The 21,523-nt window shown below is 49.2% G+C and overlaps 1 protein-coding gene across 3 annotated transcripts in view; it reads left to right on the forward strand.

Moving 5' to 3' along the window:
* Positions 1-19,648, forward strand: part of LOC142304153 (zinc metalloproteinase-disintegrin-like MTP4) — a 162,666-nt gene extending 143,018 nt beyond the window's left edge. For 2 of the 3 annotated variants that reach the window (XM_075346242.1, XM_075346244.1), the window contains exons 19-21: positions 11,606-11,681; positions 15,049-15,217; positions 19,572-19,648. In XM_075346242.1, the coding sequence (XP_075202357.1) occupies positions 11,606-11,681; positions 15,049-15,215 (243 nt within the window). In that variant the 3' untranslated portion in view covers positions 15,216-15,217; positions 19,572-19,648. The remainder of the gene's footprint in view (positions 1-11,605; positions 11,682-15,048; positions 15,218-19,571) is intronic. The other variant, XM_075346243.1, reaches the window with a different exon arrangement.
* Positions 19,649-21,523: the final 1,875 nt, after the last annotated feature.

Here is a 21,523-nt window from a genome sequence, read left to right on the forward strand (position 1 = left end):
GTCAAGGAACACTGACGGTGGGCCAATACGCCATCCGTTTCCGCACTTTGGCTTCAGAACTCGGGTGGAATAATGAGGCCCTAACAGCCGCCTTCTGGGAAGGACTCTCGAGTCGCATCAAAGATGAGTTGGCGGGTCGTGACGTGCCCTCCACCCTAGATGCCCTGATTGCCCTAGCAACTCGAGTGGACATTCGTTTTCAGGAGCGCTCCAAAGAGCTATCTCGTGAGAGACGGCCGGTACGGCATTCCTCTCCACCGCAGAAACCCTCCGTACTTCATTCATCGGCAGCTGGAGCTCCCGTCCACGAGCCCATGCAGATCGACCGAGTGCGTCAGTCTGAACAACGTCGAGCAGAGCGGCTCGCCAAGGGCCTCTGATTTTACTGCGGTGAGGGCACACACCTGCTACGATCCTGTCCCGAGAGGCCGGGAAACTCCAAAGCCTAGGGTTGGTAGGAGAGGCCACCCTAGGTGCTGGGACTCTCTCTGACCCGGTTACATGGACAGTGCAAGTGACAACGGGAGAGACGCGGTTCACGGCTGATGCCTACCTCGATTCCGGGGCAGCAGGCAATTTCATCCAGCAGGCCACGGTGGACAAGTACCGGGTGCCTGTTTTGCCACTCGACAAGCCCCTAGTAATTGCCTTGGTGGATGGGAAACCCCTCGCTGACACCATCTCCTGGATCACCAGGCCGGTCGAACTGCGTATCGGTGCCCTTCACACCGAGAACCTCGCTTTCTACGTCCTCCCACACATGTCCCACCAAATCCTGCTGGGACTTCCATGGTTGCGGACACACGAACCATCAGTTAGCTGGGGTACTGGCGAAATCACCCGATGGGGCTCTTCGTGTCATGAGAGGTGCCTAAAGTCCATACAACCCATCCGACGACCTCCGGTTCCAGAGAACCTACCGGGGCTGCCCTCGGCCTATTGGTCCTTTGCAGATGTCTTTGACAAAAAGGAATCCGAGGTACTGCCGCCACATCGTCCATACGATTGTGCCATCGACCTGCTTCCAGGAACAACCCCACCACGAGGACGGATATATCCTTTATCTCCAGCCGAAACAAGGGCCATGTCAGCTTACATCTCAGAGAGCCTAGCAAGGGGGTTCATTCGGAGATCCTCCTCTCCTGCTGGAGCAGGTTTCTTCTTTGTTAAGAAGAAAGAGGGCGACTTACGCCCATGCATAGACTACCGGGGTCTGAATCAAATCACCGTAAAAAACAAGTACCCTCTGCCGCTCATTCCCGAATTGTTTGACCGGCTTAGAGGAGCTCGTGTGTTCACCAAGCTGGATCTTCGGGGTGCTTACAATCTGGTACGCATCCGCTCTGGTGACGAATGGAAAACCGCGTTCAATACGCGCGATGGACATTATGAGTACTGCGTGATGCCCTTCGGCCTGTGTAACGCTCCTGCCGTCTTTCAAGAACTGGTGAACGACGTGTTCCGGGACCTTCTCTACATCTGTGTGGTAGTGTATCTAGATGACATCCTTGTCTTCTCTCCGGACCTCCAAACCCACAGAGAAAACGTACAGCTGGTTCTACAAAGACTGAGAGAGAATCGTCTGTACGCAAAGTATGAGAAGTGTGTCTTTGAGCAGTCTTCTCTCCCCTTTCTGGGGTACATCATCTCTGATACTGGACTGCAGATGGATCCCAAGAAGGTCTCCGCCATTCTCAACTGGCCTCCTCCATCTGGACTGAAGGCAATCCAACGCTTCCTGGGATTCGCCAACTACTACCGCCAGTTTATCCCTCACTTCTCTGCCTTGACCGCTCCTCTCTCCGCTTTGACTAAGAAGGAAGCTAATCCAAAGGACTGGTCACCTGCGGCTGACGCCGCGTTTGGTTCTCTGACGCGGGCTTTTGCTTCCTCTCCTGTACTCCACCGTCCGGAGTTAAACCGCCAGTTCACCTTGGAGGTGGATGCCTCCTCCTCAGGAGCCGGAGCAGTGCTCATGCAGAAGTCCTCCTCCGGGAAGTTGGTGACTTGCGGATTCTTCTCCAAGGGCTTCTCCGCGCCTGAACGCAACTACACCATCGGTGACCGAGAGCTCTTGGCAGTCAAACTGGCTTTGGAGGAATGGCGCTACCTCCTGGAAGGTGCAGTGTACCCCGTGATTATTTACACGGACCACAAGAACTTGGAATACCTACGGTCCGCTCAGCGTCTGAACCCATGGCAAGCCAGGTGGTCCCTATTCTTTGCCAGGTTTGATTTCCAGCTTCACTTCCGACCCGCGGACAAGAATGTACGCGCTGATGCCTTGTCCAGGTCTTTCATGCCCATGGAGCAGGAGGAGGAGACTACCCAACCCATCATCTGTCCTAGCAAAATCATTCCGGTGGCCCCTGTCACCCTGGCCCAGATACCGCCCGGGAAGACCTATGTCTCCGAGGTAGACAGGGAAAAAGTGTTACACTGGGGTCATGCCTCGAAAACAGCCGGTCATGCTGGTCAGAAAAAGACTTGGGGCGCGATTGTACGTCATTATTGGTGGCCATCCCTTCGCACGGACGTCGCTGCTTTTGTATCCGCCTGCTCCTCTTGTGCCAGGAACAAGACGCCCAAACACCTCCCATATGGCCGTCTTCTGCCTCTGCCGATACCCTCAGTGCCGTGGCAACACATAGCAATGGACTTCATTACGGACTTGCCATTGTCATCCGGACACACAGTCATATGGGTCGTGGTGGACCGGTTCTCTAAAATGGCCCATTTCGTTCCTATGGCTGGACTGCCCTCTGCTCAGGAACTCGCGGACGCCTATATACAACACATCTTCCGCTTGCATGGCTTTCCATTACACATCGTATCCGACAGAGGAACTCAGTTCACTTCCCGCTTCTGGAGGGCTCTCTGTAACCATCTGGGAGTGACTCTGGACTTTTCATCTGCATACCATCCTCAGTCTAATGGCCAGGTAGAGAGGGTCAATCAAATCTTGACCACTTTCTTACGTCACTATGTTAACGCCCATCACGACGACTGGTCCGCTCTTCTACCTTGGGCTGAATTCTCCTACAACCACCACATCAGTGAGTCGTCCTCCAGCTCTCCCTTCCATGTCGTTTACGGACTTCAGCCTTCCATCCCATTGCCTGTATCCCCCTCTTCGGATGTCCCTGCTGCAGATACAGTAGCCCGTGACTTTGCAACCATTTGGGACTCTGTCAAAACGTCCCTTGGGCGTGCGTCCCTGCGGATGAAAAGACACGCAGACAAGAAACGTCTGGACCCTCCGTGTTTCTCTCCTGGAGACCTCGTCTGGCTTGCTTCCCAGTACGTCCGCCTGAAGATACCTTCATACAAGCTGGGTCCTCGCTACATTGGGCCGTTTAAAGTCCTCAAAAAGATCAATGAGGTCTCCTACAAGCTTCAGCTTCCGGCCACGATGAGGATACCCAACTCCTTCCACGTCTCCCTGCTCAAGCCGGTTGTCCTTGGTCCCTTCTCCGCTGCTGCCAGTACGGCTCCTCCACCTATTGCCGATGACGACATCTATGCGGTAAGGGATATCGTGGCCATGAAGACCGTACGAGGTCGACAGTTCTTCCTGGTGGACTGGGAGGGGTATGGTCCTGAGGATAGGTCCTGGGAGCCCAGGGAGAACGTGGGCACTCCTCTTATCCGTGCCTTCATGTCCCGGTTGCAGGGAGGGGGGCGTGGGGGGGGGGGTACTGTCACGCTCCCCGGGTCTTCACCCCCGCTCCCCGGCTCACCTGCCACGCTCCCCGCTCTCCAGCCTCCGGTGCCCGTCTTTCCCTGGCCCCCTGGTGCTCGATTCCGGCGCCCGACGGCTGCCCAGGACCTGGCCGGCTCCCCTGCGTCCTCCTCTCAGCCTCCTTCCCTGGCTTCTGGCACCCGGGCGGCGCGCATGCGCATTAGGGCGCGCGCGCGGTCACTGACCCTTTCTTAAAGGGCCAGCGTCCATTAACAGGAAATGAGGTTGAACAGGTACAGGGTATAAAGGGGGTTATTGTCCAAGGGGGCGGGGCCTGATCTTCGTGTTTCCTAAGCTAGGAGTCAGGTCTCCTGGTGTCTCAGTGCATGTACTCACCTATCTCTCTTCTAGAGCCGTGCCTGCCTCGCCATCCAGTCTGCCGTATCCTGAACCCCGAACGCTGTCCATCTGCCATCCTGACAGTCCGCACCATCTCGGATCCCTGCGGTGACCCGTCATCTCGCTCCCAAGGTTCCGGACCCCGCCTGACATCATCTCGGCTTCCGAACCTGAGCTGCGTCACCAGGACTACCACCCGTGACTCCGTGGTCCCAGGGACTTCTCCGCTATACTCGTGTGCAAGGACTGTTCTGCTGTTTATAGTGTTCCAGCTGCCGGACTCTTTACTACCATCTAGGAGTTCGGTCCAGTGGATCCACCTCCTGGGTCTGCCCGTACACCTGGCCGTGACAGTACTCAACAACTGCCCTCTTCTGCTCACATATCCTGACCAACATGTGCAGAGTTGAATTCTCACGCGTGTGAGCTGGAAGATGCAAACGGCGCTGAAAGCCGGCAAGGCCGGCTGAAGCAGTAGGTGACTTTCGAAAATGTGCAGACAGGCGGCGAACTTTTACCAGCAGATCAGACAGCTCTGGGTATGACTTTAGAAACCGCTGAACCACGAGGTTGAGCACATGGGCCACGCATGGAACATGTGTCAGCTGGCCTCGCCTCAAAGCCGCCACCAGGTTCCGGCCATTGTCACACCCGACCTTTCCTGGCTTTAGGTTCAGAGGTGTGAGCCAGTGATCTGCCTGCTGTTTCAGAGCTGTCCACACCTCTTCTGCATTGTGGGGTTTGTCACCTATGCAGATTAGCTTCAGCACAGCCTGTTGCCGCTTCACCGAGGAAGTGCTGCAGTGCTTCCAGCTTGGGACTGGTGTGGAGGGTAAAGTGGATGAGGATGCGCAGGAGGAGGAGGAGGCTGAAGAGCATGACATTCCGGAGCTGTAGAGTGTGAGTGAAACCCTGACTGAGGTAGGGCCTGCAAACCTTGGTGTGGGAAGGACGTGTTCCGTCCCTCGCTCAGACTGGGTCCCAGCTTCCACAATATTAACCCAGTGTGCCGTCAACGAGATGTAGCGGCCTTGCCCACAAGCACTTGTCCACATGTCTGTGGTTAGGTGGACTTTGGGTGAAACAGCGTTGTTCAGGGCACGTGTGATGTTTTGTGACACGTGGTTATGCAATGCGGGGACGGCACACCGGGAGAAATAGTGGCGGCTGGGGACCGAGTAACGTGGGACAGCTGCCGCCATCAGGTCGCGGAATGCTTCTGTCTCCACCAGCCTAAAAGGCAACATTTCCAGCGCAAGCAGTCGCGAAATGTTAGCATTTAGAACTGTGGCATGTGGGGCGTTGGCAGTGTATTTGCGCCTGCGTTCAAAGGTTTGCTGAATGGATAACTGAACGCTGCGCTGGGACAAGGACGTGCTTGATGATGGTGTTATTTTTGCGTAGGCAACTGCAGGTGCAGGACCGGAGGAGGCTTGTTCGCAGGCAGCATGGACAGCGGATTGGCTCGCATGCACAACAAGCGAAGACGTAGCAGTGACATCAGCAAGCACTGCTCCTCGACTCTGTTGTACTTCCCACAAAGTCGGGTGCTTGGCTGACATGTGCCTCATCATGCTGGTGGTGGTCAGCCTGCTAGTTTTGGTACCCCTGCTGATGCTGGCACGGCAGGTGTTGCAGATGGCCTTTTTAGAATCATCTGGAGCCAACTTAAAAAAACTGCCAGACTCGGGAAGACCTAAGATTTGTACAGGCACCTTGTGTCGTGTTGTTGTTCCGGGGAATGGTTGCCTGACTTCTGCCTGGAGCCACCACCCTGCTTCTTACTGCCTGTTGGGAAGCTACGCCTCCTTCCCCCTGTGCACTGCTGTCCTCGCTCTGCATATCCTCCTGCCAGGTTGGGTCAGTTACTGGATCATCCACCACGTCGTCTTCCTCTTCCGCACCCTGCTCCTCCTCCTGACTTCCTGACAATTGTGTCTCATCATCGTCCATCCCTTGTTGAGACACGTTGCCAACTTCGTGAGAACGTGGCTGCTCAAATATTTGGGTATCTGTACATACGATCTCCTCATGACCCACTTCAACAGGAGCTGGCGAGAGGCCAGAATGTGCGAATGGAAACGTGAACAGCTCTTCCGAGTGTCCAAGTGTGGGATCAGTAATGTCCGAGGACGTGTACTCAGCCTTGTGGTAGGAAGGAGGATCAGGTTCTGAAATGTGCGGTGCAGTATCACGGCTACTGACACTTGACCGTGTGGAAGACAGAGTGTTTGTGGTGGTGCCAATCTGACTGGAAGCATTATCCGCTATCCAACTAACAACCTGTTGACACTGGTCTTGGTTCAAGAGCGGTGTACTGCTGCGTTCCCCAAGAATTTGGGACAGGACGTGCGAGCGAGTAGATGTAGCCCTTTGTTGTGGCGAAATTAGAGCTTGCCCACGACCTCGGCCTCTGCCTGCACCACCATCACGTGGTTCCTTGTTCCTTGCCAACGCCCTTGCGCATTTTGCAATGCTGTGCTGACGTGTATTCACTAGACTTGTGCATTATATCCAAGTTTGTGCAAAACGCACACAAGTGCACCTGTACGCTGCCACCGACAGGCACACACGTGCGGTTTTTAAATGCAATCACGGACGCACTAAGAACCGAACAGGTTTTTAGGAGCGACAATTACTGAGAAGTCTGACACTATCAGACACTGCTGACTGACGTGTATTATTCACTAGACTTGTGCGTTATATAATAGTTTGTGCAAAACGTGCACCTGTACGCTGCCACCGACAGGCACACACGTGCGGTTTTTAAATGCAAGCACGGACGCACTAAGAACCTAACAGGTTTTTAGGAGCGACAATTACTGAGAAGTCTGACACTATCAGACACTGCTGACTGACGTGTATTATACACTAGACTTGTGCGTTATATAATAGTTTGTGCAAAACGTGCACCTGTACGCTGCCACCGACAGGCACACACGTGCGGTTTTTAAATGCAAGCACGGACGCACTAAGAACCTAACAGGTTTTTAGGAGCGACAATTACTGAGAAGTCTGACACTATCTGGACTGTTTTAGACTGTGTACACCAGCCCCAGATATGATGAAGGCTGGTATACGGTCACCACTAGGAATGGCTATATACCCTGCCTGCCTGCCTGTATACTGCTACAATAGTCCTGACAAGGACTCTTCTGGTCACTAGCCTGTATTCCGACCTGGCTATACCCTGCCTGTATACAGCAACAATAGTCCTGAGAAGGGCTCTGCTACTGTACTCCGACCTGGCTATACCCTGCCTGCCTGTATAACAACTATAATAGTCCTGAGAAGGACTTCTGGTCACACTGTTTGCAGCCCTGCTACGGAAATAGCTATAAAGGGCCGCAAACCTTTCCCTGAAGCAGCGACCCTCTCCCTGCACTGACTGTCTGGATGGCTGTGTGCAGAGCACAGCGCGCCCGCCGGTATAAAGGCTCGGTCACGCTGTGCAGGCCGGCCAATCACTGCAATTCCACAACTAACAGGGCTGTGGCATTGCAGTGGTCTGCCAGCCAATCCCTGCATGAGGGCTGGCTCTCAAAAGAGCGCCAACATGCAGGGATGAAGACCACGAGTACAGCACGAGTATCGCGAGATTACTCGGTCCCCGCCGAGTAGCCCGAGTACAGTGATACTCGTGCGAGTACCGAGTATTAACAAGCATACTCGCTCATCACTAGTAAAAACTGCTTATATGGAATCTGTCAGCAGGTTTCTGCAATGTAATCTGAAGGCAGCATGCTCTTATCTCAAACTCTGCTTTTGTTTACGTGTAATGTTAGTTTAAGCCTCTTATCTTTATTGTTTGTGGGTCTCAGTGGTGGCATGAGTTTTAAGGTCCAGTCACACTAAGCAACTTACCAGCGATCCCAACAACGATAGGGATCGCTGGTAAGTTGCTAGGAGGTTGCTGGTGAGCTGTCACACTGCGACGCTCCAGCGATCCCACCAGCAACCTGACCTGGCAGGGATCGCTGGAGCGTGGCTACACGAGTTGCTGGTGAGCTCACCAGCAACCAGTGACCAGCCCCCAGTCTCCTAGTTACAGCACACATCAGGTTAATTAACCCGATGTGTGCTGCAGCTAAATGTGCACAGAGCATGGAGCAGCGCACAATGCTTAGCGCTGGCTCCTTGCTCTCCTAGTTACAGCACACATCGGGTTAATTACCTGATGTGTGCTGCAGCTAAATGTGCACAGAGCAGGAGCCGGCACTGACAGTGAGAGCGGAGGAGGCTGGTATCAAAGGTAAATATCGGGTAACCAAGGACAGGGCTTCTTGGTTACCCGATGTTTACATTGGTTACCAGCCTCAGCAGAAGCTGGCTCCCTGCTCACTGCACATTAGTTGTTGCTGTCTTGCTGTCACACACAGCGATCTGTGCTTCACAGCAGGACAGCAACAACTAAAAAATGGCCCAGGACATTCAGCAACAACCAACGACCTCACAGCAGGGGCCAGGTTGTTGCTGGATGTCACACACAGCAACATCGCTAGCAACGTCACAAAAGTTGTTCGTTACCAGCGATGTTGCTAGCGATGTTGCTTAGTGTGACGGGGCCTTTAGGCTATGTGCACACGCTGCGTTTTTTTGACGCTGCGTTTTTGTGCGTTTTTGCCTCTAAAAACGCACAAAAACGCACCTGCGGCAGAAAAACGCATGTGTTTTTGCTGCGATTTGGTGCGTTTTTGGCTGTGTTTTGCTGCAGTTTTGATCTCTGCGTTTTTCCAATGCATTGTGTGGCGCCCTGGACAAGCCAGGACGTCACAGGTACTGCAACAACACACCCCACACCACGGTTAGACACATCAGTCACACACACAAATCCTTGTTGCCTCCCTCCAGGGGCTGATGTCCACACCAGGTGGGGAGGGGTCAGGCGGTTGGCCCCACCCACCGAGGAGTTCACAGTCCTGGAGGCGAGAAAGGTCAGGAGTTTAGTTGGGGAGAGTGAAGTGGAAGGAGTGAAGTGGTAGTTGAGGAGTAGACTGTTCGTGTCCGGGTACGTGGCCCGGGCACCCAAGAGCAAGGTTGGCAGACGGTGGTGACCGTCTGCAGGCGAGGCCGATTGACGCACTACCGTGAGGACTGGGGACGGGCGGTGGCCTGCCGGTACCGAACCGGGGAGCGAAGAGAAGCCAGCACCATTCGGCAGGGCCTACGGACCCCGACCAGTCTTAGAGTCGCCGTTAAACCGGTCAAATCCGTCAGCGACGGGAACCTCCGGGGTTCCTCAGCAGTAAAGACCCGACTGAAGGCAACCGCTCAACCATGAAGGGAAATACAGCTACCGCCACAGCTAGAGTTCCCAGGGCCAGAGCCTTCGGGCAAGAAGGGGCTTCTCTGGCAAATACACCGCTGGGGAGCGGGCTACCGGTGGGAAGCCATCGGAGCCGACAACACATCACAGGTGCAGGGAGAGACAGTCACCGCCAACCTTCCGGGAGTGACCATCGCAGCCGGCTGCGGGACCCGTCCATCCAGCCGTTTGTTTTACCAGAGACTCCGTTTACGTTATTGGCTGAGTGAGTACCACCGTGCCGCCTGGCACAACGCTGCCGCCCCCGCGACCCTGCACCTCGCCAAACCCTGCCATCCACTGTCCAGTCACCATCACTGGGCCCCGGGACCACCAAAAACCCGCTACCCACGAAGGGGAGAGAAACATCTCGGCTGCTCCCTGTCATCGCTTACGGGATCCCCGTCCAGAGCAGCGGTGGTGTCCCAACCTCACCACAACTGTGGGAGGCGTCACGGACTGACTTCCCAAACCCCAAAAACTATTCCCCTTTCACTCACGGGTGAGGAGCGCCGCTCGAGTCCCCGGATCCGGCCCACCGCTCGAGCCACCGAGCAGCAGCAGCAGCCGGATCCGAGCCGCGAGCGCGGTCGAGCAGCGCACCCCCCGCCCGCGACAATTGCATGGGGGGGAAACGCAGAAAAACGCAGGAAAGAATTGATATGTCAATTTTTTTTTTTAAGCTCAAAAACGCAGCTTAAAAAAAAAGTTGTGTGTGGACAGCAAAAATGGAAACTCATAGACTTTACTGGGGAAGCAAAGTCATGCAGTTTTGAGGCCAAAAACGCACCCGAAAAATGCGCAAAAACGCCGCGAAAAATGCACTTTGTGAACTTACCCGTAGTCTGACTCCATCCGTCTGTGATTAGCAGCTTCTGTCTAAGGAAAAATACACTGAAAGCCTGGTGTGGGTGGGGACAGCTCCCTATGCTCTGCTACATGGAAAATCTAAAATCTTTCACTGTGTCAAAACGGCTGCAGCCACTAATCTAAGTGATACATCACTGGATTCATGGCCTCTTTGCCTTCATCATGCTGTTCTCACATGAGGTAGCAAAAACCTGCTGACAGATTGCCTTTAAGGAATGGGGCTATGGTCTCCCTGAGGTCCTTTTCCAAACATCGTCATGTATCATTAAAGTCAGCTTCAGATGAGCATATTCAAAGTCCCAAGTTTTTCATCTAGAAAAAAATAGTTGATTTTACATCCGTATTGTCTTCCGTATGCCATCTGTATGCCATCTGTATGCCATCTGTATGCCATCTGTATGTCATCTGTATGCCATCTGTATGCCATCTGTATGTCATCTGTATGCCATCTGTATGCCATCTGTATGTCATCTGTATGCCATCTGTATGCCATCTGTATGTCATCTGTATGCCATCTGTATGCCATCTGTATGTCATCTGTATGCCATCTGTATGCCATCTGTATGTCATCTGTATGTCATCTGTATGCCATCTGTATGTCATCTGTATGCCATCTGTATGTCATCTGTATGCCATCTGTATGCCATCTGTATGCCATCTGTATGTCATCTGTATGCCATCTGTATGCCATCTGTATGTCATCTGTATGTCATCTTTATGCCATCTGTATGTCATCTGTATGCCATCTGTATGCCATCTGTATGTCATCTGTATGCCATCTGTATGTCATCTGTATGCCATCTGTATGCCATCTGTATGTCAGATTTTTACTTCAGCGTATTACAGTACCAGCAAAGTGAGTGGGATTTCTGAAATCTCATGCACACGCTGAAAATCTGCAGCTTCTCAATTCTTTAAGTGTTTTTTTGCAGCGTTTGCCCCATTTGAAATGAAACAGGAAAAAACGCAAAACACATGTATTTTACGTTTTTCTTTCCACACCATGTTATTTTACTCAAAATGTGCACATACTGTTATACATACATTTTAAACATCAACACTGTAAAATATTTTGTTAAGCTAAATCTAGCTTCCTTTCTTAATAATTGCAATTTTTTGTGTAAATCGCATGACATGCAGATGGTAACCCATATGTGTTCTGTTTTTTCCACATTCATTGACTTATAATGGGCAAGTCTGATCTGAAAAGCAAATCAAAGTAATGCATGCTGCGATTTTATACACTTAATCCATTGGTCCATTTGTAAACAGGTATATTAGTAGGCTTACATGAATGAGCCCCAAGTCTGAATTATTTATTTTTTGGCTAATAGAGCTCTTTTCCACAGGTTTGTGATCATGATCTGGAGTGTCATTGTGAAGAAGGCTGGGCGCCCCCTGACTGTACAGCCAAAGGAGGATCAGGTAATAATAAGGCACTTGCAGCAATAAATTAAGCTGAATATCTTCTAGAACTCTCTGAGCTCCCCTGATTCTGGCCTTCTTTTTGATTTTGTACTGCATCACTCCCTTGCAGAAATATTCAGATTTGTTTCTTCTGGAGCGCAGTACAGTCAAACTTTGAATTTAGAGTAGTGATGGGCGGACCCGGACTATAAAAGTCTGGATCCGGACAGGTTCAAAAGTATCCGAGCGCCAGTCCCAGGTTACAGGGTTCTCAAGATCCAGCAACTCAGGTACTTAAAAAAAAATAAAGGAAAAGTAAAGAAAAAAGGAAAAAGATGGCGTGTTATACTTACCAGTGTCCCGCGCGGTTGTAACTCTATTTCCTGGACCGCTCATTATCCTTCATGCATATGCACTGCTTCCCCCGCCCAACAGCAGTCTTGATGTTTCTGATTGGTTGCAGTCAGACACGCCCGAACCCTGTGTGACAACGCGTCTGACTGCAACCAATGACAAAAACTGTGTGTGTCCCTATAGTGAAAAAATAAATAAACAAATTGGTGTAGGGTCCCCCATATTATCATAACCAGCACAGATAAAGCATACGGCAACAGGATGCAGTCCCCAGCCATGCGCTTATCTTGGCTGTGTATGTATTTATCTTGGCTGTGTAATTACTTCAATATATAATTTAAAAATCGGCATGCGGTCCCACCAATTTTGATACACAGCCATGATAAAGCCGACAGTTGGGGGCTGGCTCTTTATTAACCCCCAAAGCACCAGTTCCGACATAATCCACACAAGGTCCCATGACGATTCCTACTTTGCTACATGCATACTGAAGGCACAGCGCATGGGCACAGAACATGACCGCACACTGTGGGCTTCAGGCAGAGAATGGCTGAGCTGCAGCTGTGAGCAGTGGTGTCACTCAGTTTATTTGCGGACATAGCTGGAGGTTCCCATGGTACCTCGGCTTTGGATGCAGGTGAACTGACCTGAGGTGACCTCAAACTCAGTGACCTCACCTCAGATGAGGTCACTGAGTTCACAGACCACGGTTTTCTACCACGAGGTGCAAATTTGGTGCTGAATTGTCTGCACCAGATTTCAACCCAAATGTGCACCTCCTAAAAACCGCATTGAAACAGCGTCAAAACTATTTTTGTAAATTTTTTTTCCAACAGATGCAGATTTGGTGCTGAATATACATCATATTCCTGCACCAAATCTGTACCTACTGGCAAAACAATGCATCAAAACTGCATGCGTTATGATATGATTTTGATTAGTTTTTTTTGTCAAGAGGTGCAGATTTTGAGCTGGAATCCTCATGGGACCTTGTGTAAAGTTCCAGGATTGTCGCATCTAATGGATCCTGGAACGGCCGGCTGCTATTTTTAGGCTGGGGAGGCTCAATAACCATGGACCCTGCCTAGCCTGAGAATACCAGCCCCCAGATGTTGGCTTTATCATGGCTTGATAACACAATTATTTATTTTAATAATAATAATAAAAAAAAAAGCCACATGCAGTCCCTCTTATTTTGACACACAGCCAAAATAAGCGCACAGCTGGGGCTGCAGCCTGTAGCAGTATACTTTATCTGTGCTGGGTGTCATAATATGGGGGGACATTACATCAATTTATTTATTTTTAAATTATAGGTACACATACAGCATCTGTCATTGGTTGCAGTCAGACACGCTGTCACACAGGGTGGGGGTACTGTCTGACTGCAACCACTCAGAGACACCAGTAATGCCGGTGGGTGGGGGAAGCAGTGCATATGCATGAACAGCTCCGGAAGTAGCATTACAGCCACATGGGACAAGTACGGTACAATGCGCTTGCTCTATCCCCCTGTTTCTTCTACTTCTACCACCACAAGCCAGGGATGATAGATGCTGCATGAAAGCGAATGACAAGGATGCCGGGCATTCAAATAGCCATGGCTCCTTGTCATTGCTGCATACTGCATTGTATTGTAAGTGGTAAGACATGTTTGAAATACAGTGCACTATGTCATTATTTGAGGCACGAGCAGGGCCACAGGAGGCAGACGCAAGCTGTAGCAACCGCGGCATGACCCTGGGTGCCGGCTCATTAAGAGATTGAATATTCACGGCACTCAATGAGCTGGTACCCAGGATCACACATCCATTGCTGCAGCCTGGGCGGTGATGTGTGCCTGCTCATTGAGTGCAGTGAATATTCAATCTCTTAATGAGCCGACACCCAGGATCATGCCGTGGCAGTGTGCAGTGCATAGTCACCCACTGCATCTCGGGCAGGGAGAGCAGCAAGTATCCCGGCAGCTGACGGCATGTGGGGGCGCTCACACGCTGATCAGCTGCTGGCATGAGAAGAGGATGCAGTTCTCGAAGTGGAGGCAGGGTATCCTTTATTTTTTTAATTGTGCAGCATGATGGGGCCATGTACAAAGATGGGGGCTATACATACCAGGGCGGGGGCAATGTACTGTACCAGGATGAGGGCAACGTACTGTACTGGATGGAGGGCCATGTAACAGGATGGGGTGCCATGTACCAGGATGGGGGGGCTATGTACTTGGATGGAGATCATATATACCAGTATGGGGACTATGTACCAGCATGTGGATTATATATACCAGGATGTGGGGCCATGTACCAGGATGGGATGCCATATACCAGCCAGGATGGCGTGTCATGTACCAGGATGTGGGGGTTATGTACTAGAATGATGATCATATATTCGAGGATGGGGGCCATGTACCAGGATGAGGATCATATATACTGGAATGGGGGTCATGTACTATTTTGGATTGATCATATATACAGTGACAGGATGGGTGCCATGTACCAGCATGGGGGGAGGGGCATAAGTAGGGGCTGGAATGGATTAATAGCATTTCAATTCATTTTAATGGGGAAATTTAATTTTCCATAACAGCAAATTGAGATAAGATAATGGAACAAATTAAGCTCGTAAGACAAGGTATTGCTGTATGTGAAATCTCTGTTTGCAGTCCAACTGGGCATTTCTTTAGAGTCACCTCTGGGGTCGTGCACTTTGACCCCTCACTCACAGATGCTGCAAATCACAGCAGTCAGACATGGCTAAGCTCTGATTGCCAACATCAGGGACGGAGGGGTGAAAGAGCACGGCCCCACAGAAGAGATTTCACATAGTGCGCTCCAGAAGTAAGAGATGTGAATATCTTTGCAATGGAATGACTCAGCACAAACAGAAAAGTTTTCTTTATTGCAAACATCAGAAAGCTTAAAAATGTAGCTACTAAACCTTACAAAGGAAAGGTAACACCCTATAAAGAAGAACTTGTAGTAATAACACCAAGGATCCACTTGGAGATGCCATGTTTTCATTATTTCTTTTACAGATAGCATTGGCTTTACAGATGGAATTGATTTTGCAGATGGCTATGACTTTTCCGATAGCTTTGGCATTACAGATGGCCGCTTCCCATCATTTTCAGTTTTGAATTTGTGTTCCTGGTGGTGGACGTCACTGTTACTGATCTTCTCAATATTCATTTCAATCTTTTAAAGGTACCTCTTTCCAGAGTTAGAATGTGAGTTTCTAAAACAAGCGCAGAAATGTTAGTGGAAGATGAATATGGCAGATTTAATAATTCTGTACAATATTTGGACAGGTGTAAGGCAGTGACCAGGGGCGTACATAGAAATCATTGGGCCCCATAGTAAAAATCTGCTCCCCCCAAAAAAAGGTGAATAAGAAACAAGTGTTCCTAAAGGGAATCTGTCACCAGGGTTTTGCTACTTCATCTGAGAGCAGCATGTTGTAGGCAAAGAGATTCTGAAAGTAATCACGTTTATCTTAGATCACTGTGTGCAGCCATTCTGACTTTATCTCAGAATTAAGTGTAGCAGAGCTGGGAGTTGTCCCCGCCCACACCAGGCACTCAATAGAGATTGTGAAATCACTGATGTGTCAATTACAGCAGGGTGCATGCTGGTCTACTCTGCACTTGCAAAGGAGTAAGGGGTACTTCTCAAATAGCAAGATCGCTGCTGAGTCACGGTTTTTGTGACGCATCAGTGACCTCATTAGCGATCTCGCTGTGTGTGACACTGAGCAGCGATCTGGCCTCTGCTGTGAGATCGCTGCTCGTTACACACAGTGCTGGTTCATTTTTTGGACGTTGCTCTCCTGCTGTGAAGCACACATCGCTGTGTGTGACAGCGATAGAGCAACGATCTGAATGTTCAGGGAGCAGGAGCCAGCGTCTGGCAGCCTGCGGTAAGCTGTAACCAAGCTAAATATCGGGTAACCAAGGGAAGCCCTTTGCTTGGTTACCCGATATTTACCTTGGTTACTAGCGTCCACCGCTCTCACGCTGCCAGTGCCGGCTCCCTGCTCCCTGCACAAGTAGCCGGAGTACATATCGGGTAAATAAGCAAAGCGGTTTGCTTATTAACCCGATGTGTACTCTGGCTAGGAGTGCAGGGAGCCAGCGCTAAGCGGTGTGCGCTGGTAACCAAGGTAAATATCGGGTAACCAAGCGCTTGGTTACCCGATATTTACCTTAGTTACCAAGCACAGCATCGCTTCCACGCGTCGCTGCTGGCTGGGGGCTGGTCACTGGTCGCTGGTGAGATCTGCCTGATTGACAGCTCACCAGCGACCATGTAGCGACACAACAGCGATCCTAACCAGGTCAGATCGCTGGTGGGATAGCTGGAGCGTCCCTAAAGTGTGACGGTACCCTTACACTAATGTTAATCACAGAGCAATAAACCCTTCAGTATGAGTAAACAATAGCTGATGCACACAGATAAGAGAAACACATATGTTTTTACTTTTTTAACCCCCGTAGAAAGCTGTCCTCAGCTTACATTGCAAAACCCTGGTGACACATTTCCTTTGTAATTTAGGCAAAAAAAATAAATAAAAAAATATATACAGTACAGACCAAAAGTTTGGACACACCTCCTCATTCAAAGAGTTTTCTTTATTATCATGACTCTAAAAATTGTAGATTCACATTGAAGGCATCAAAACTACGAATTAAAACATGTGGAATGAAATACTTAAAAAAGTGTGAAACAACTGAAAATATGTCTTATAATCTAGATTCTTCAAAGTAGCCACCTTTTGCTTTCATTACTACTTTGCACACTCTTGGCATTCTCTTGATGAGTTTCAAAAGGTAGTCACCAGAAATGGTTTTCCAACAGTCTTGAAGGAGTTCCCAGAGATGCTTAGCACTTGTAGGCCCTTTTGCCTTCACTCTGCAGTCCAGCTCCCTCCAAACCATCTCGATTGGGTTCAGGTCTGGTGACTGTGGAGACCAGGTCATCTGGCGTAGCACCCCATCACTCTCCTTCTTAGTCAAATAGCCCTTACACAGCCTGGAGGTGTGTTTGGGGTCATTGTCCTGTTGAAAAATAATTGATGGTCTAACTAAATGCAAACCGGATGGAACAGCACGCCGCTGCAAGATGCTGTGGTAGCCATGCTGGTTCTGTATGCCTTCAATTTTGAATAAATCCCCAACAGTGTCAGCAGCAAAGCACCCCCACACCATCACATCTCCTCCTCCATGCTTCACGGTGGGAACCAGGCATGTAGAGTTCAGCCGTTCACCTTTTCTACAAAGACACGGTGGTTGGATCCAAAGATCTCAAATTTGGACTCATGAGACCAAAACACAGATTTCCACTAGTCTAATGTCCATTCCTTGTGTTCTTCAGCCCACACAAGTCTCTTCTACTTGTTGCCTGTTCTTAGCAGTAGTTTCCTAGCAGCTATTTTACCATGAAGGCCTGCTGCACAAAGTCTCCTCTTAATAGTTGTTCTAGAGATGAGAAGGTGTGTCCAAACTTTTGGTCAGTACTGTATATATATATATAAACCATGCAGCCATGGGTTCTTCTAGGCAGCTGCCTAGCACTGTGAAAATGAAAATGGTGGAGGCCCACAAAGCAAGAGAAGGCTAAAAAGATAGCAAAGCATTTTCATGTTGCCCTTTCCTTAGTTAGAAATGTAATTAAGAAATGGCAGTTACCAGGAACAGTGAAAGGCAAGACAAAAGCAAACTTTCTGTGAGAGCTGCTGTTAGGATTGCTAGAGAGGCAAATCAGAACCTCCGCTTGACTGCAAAAGACCTTCAGGAAGTGTTAGCAGACTCTGGAGTTATGTACATTGTTCTGCTGTTCAGATACACCTGCACAAATATGGCCTTTATGGAAGCGTCATCAGAAGCAAACCTCTCCTGTGTCCTCACCATAAAATTCAGTATCAGAAGTATGCAAAAGAACATCTGTACAAGCTGATGCATTTTGGAAACAAGTCCTGTGGACCAATGAGGTTAAAATAGAACTCTTTGGCCACAATGATCAAAGGTTTGTGTGTAGAATAAAGGACACAGAGTTTCAGGAAAAGAATATCTCACCAACCATAAAGCATGGGGTGGATCAATGATACTTTGGGGTTGTGCTGCAGCCAATATCACAGGGAATATTACATGGGTACAGGGAAGAATAGATTCAAAAAACATTTTAAAGGGAACCTGTCAGTTCCAATATGCACCCAGAACCACAAGCAGTTCTGGTTGCATATTGCTAATCCCTGCCTAACCGTCCCTGCATCTAGTAGCATAGAAAAAAAGTATTTCTAAAGATCTTTTATCGTATGTTAATGAGACCAGGGACTAGTCCCAAGGGTGTTGCTTCCCCGGCTAGTCGGCTCCATTAGCATGTTACTAAGCCCCTAAGGGTGTGCTAACATGCTAAAGAATATGCAGCGTCAGAGGAAGATCTCACTCACCTCTCTGCTGCCATCGCTGCCGGACGCTGGATTTTGGCTCAGTGCACAAAATCTGAGAACAAACCTCTAATAGCTCAATGTGTTATAGCAGAATTTGTGCTGGGCATTGTAGTTCCACTAAGGCTAAGGACAGACGGTGAGAAAAACGGAGCGAGTGGAATACGACAAAAAAAATCGCATTCCACCATAACCCATGTTAATCTATGTGCCTGCTCCCATAAGCAATTTTTTTCTCAGCACTAATTGGACCGAGAAAACCATCGCAGCATGCTACGGGTGGAATTTGATTTGTTTTCACTCGCACTCATGCAAGTCTATGGGTGCCAGAGAAACATCGCACAATTGCACTCGCATTACACCGGTGTGCAATGCAAGAATCGCATCAGCTGACAATGGAGAAGATAGGGAGGTTAGTCCCTCCCTCTCCTCTGCAGCGCCCGCCCTGTCCTCCGCGGCTGTGCTGCAATCGCATGACAGTAGCATGCACTTGGTTTACACTCCAGCAGAGCAGGAGCTGAGTGTCTTGCGATTGACTCGCATTAATACCCGTGTGTCCCCAGTCTAATACTACAGAAACCAGGATGTAGAGAAACTGTAAGGAGACTGCATTGCTCTGAACTGCTCAAGAGACAATTAAGACAATTTAAGAATACGCATTTAACTTCTTCTATTTAGATTATTTTTAAAAGTGCAAGAAAAATAAAGGGATTACTTTGATTAGAATGAGGTATGAGCGTCAACCGATTTTGGAGGAATTAAAAAAAATCTCCACTTTCTCCATTCTAACAGTCCATGAAAATCAGACCATACTTGATTGTGATCCGAGAGCGGGCTGATTTTTTTCATGGATCCATTGACTTGCATTTGTGATTTTGATCCAACCACACAAAAAACAAGATCTTATATGGTAATGTTGAATGGTTATAATTGGGGAGTATGAACCCAACTGCAAGTTTGAGTCCAATATTTCCCATTTATTGGTGAGTCACTCTCACTTTAAGACTTTTGTTAGTTGTTATCTAACCCGACGCACCTATGCTCTATTACGAAATATATTATATGGACCCGCACCCACCTTGTATCATTTCTAATACTGCTATTTTCTTGTTTCAGGAGGACCACGGTGTTTGCAGCCATGAGAGATACACTGCAGATGACTCCACACATGGCCATTGTTCCTTATTTTAGTGTTTTTTTGTTTCTAAACAATTTTAATAAATGCATTAAAAAAAGTTATATTACAGTTGGTTTTAATATTAATTATTTTAGAGTAGTTCTCCGGTTTGATCACCTTTTATTATAAAGATAACAACACAACAATCCACAACATTCTGCCGTATTCTGTGAGACAACCTGGTAACAAGTGCTCATTTTCCCTGCAGCTCCCCCTCAGTAAGGATGTGGTACTACACATTTCTATTGGAATCAATAGAATGTCTAGACTGTATATTGTAATGATGAGCCAGATCATCCTCAGCGAAGGTCGATCTTTATAAGTGCCTTCTACTCTGGCTAATAAGGAATAAGATATTCCTCTCTATAATAGAGAATGTAAGAATAGTATTTAAAACTTTCACTAGTCAACAAAGTTGGCCACCATACTGCACTTCCATATATCTTGACAGAAGTTGAGATGATTGTTATTGACATATATGTGTTGTGAGGTCTGGGTGCTGGTCAGAGGTCCTTCACAGTTAAGCTATGACATAATTGTGTGGTCGAATGACCTAGGATTTTTTTTTAATACATTTTATGTAAATACTTATTGTCTGTCCGAAATGGAAGTCCTGAATCCTCGGTTTTTGACCGATGTGCACACTGTCATGAGCTTGTCTAAGCCAGGAAATAGTGATCCGATAAGCCAATTCCTTAGGCTAAGGACACATGGCCAGAAAACCAGAGCTAGCGGAATGCGATAAAAAATCGCATTCCCCTTGGACCCATGTTACTCTATGGGGCTGCTCTCATGAGCGATTTTTTTCTCAGCCCTAATCGGACCAAGAAAACAATTGCAGCATGCTGCAGGTAGAATCCAATTAATTTGTTTCTCGTACCTATACAAGTCTATGGGTACAAGAGAAACAACGCACTGCGCTCGCATTACACCAGAGTGCAGTGTGATATACGCATCAGCTGATAATGGAGGAGATGGGGAGATTAATCCCTCTGTGTCCTCCCCAGCGTGCGCCCCCTCCTCCCCAGCTGTGCTGGGATCGCAAGACCGCATCACAGTGGCATGACACTTGGCTTACACTCCAGCAGAGCGGGAACCAAATATCATGCGATGCACTCGCAGTGGTGCTCGCGTGGCCTCAGCCTTAAGGGGGCTTTACACGCTACGACATCGCTAATGCGAACTCGTTGGGGTCACGGAATTGGTGACGCACATCCGGCCGCATTAGCGATGCCGTTGCGTGTGACACCTATGAGCGATTTTGCATCGTTGCAAAAACTTGCAAAATCGCTCATCGGTGACATGGGGGTCCATTCTCAAAAATCGTTACTGCAGCAGTAACGAGGTTGTTCCTCGTTCCTGCGGCAGCACACATCGCTCCGTGTGACACCGCAGGAACGAGGAAGCTCGCCTTACCTGCCTCCCGGCCGCTATGCGGAAGGAAGGAGGTGGGCGGGATGTTACGTCCCGCTCAGCTCCGCCCCTCCGCTGCTATTGGGCGGCCGCTCAGTGACGTCGCTGTGACGCCGTACGGACCGCCCCCTTAGAAAGGAGGCGGTTCGCCGGTCACAGCGACGTCGCCGGGCAGGTAAGTATGTGTGACGGGTCTGGGCGATGTTGTGCGGCACAGGCAGCGATTTGCCCGTATCGCGCAACAGACGGGGGCGGGTACCCACACTAGCGATATCGGGACCGATATTGCAGTGTGTAAAGCCCGCTTTACTCTGCTTTGCCCCATACACAACAAGCTCTTATACTCTGCATATTTTGACCTCTTTTAGGCTATGTGCACACGTGGCGTTTTTGTTTAGTTTTTTTCATGCATTTTTTCTTCCTTCTTTTAATCAATAAAAGCAAGGATAAAGCATCCCAGCAACATCTATGAGAATCC

Source organism: Anomaloglossus baeobatrachus, chromosome 4 (genome assembly GCF_048569485.1).
Source record: "Anomaloglossus baeobatrachus isolate aAnoBae1 chromosome 4, aAnoBae1.hap1, whole genome shotgun sequence".
In the NCBI taxonomy this organism is placed as follows: domain Eukaryota; kingdom Metazoa; phylum Chordata; class Amphibia; order Anura; family Aromobatidae; genus Anomaloglossus; species Anomaloglossus baeobatrachus.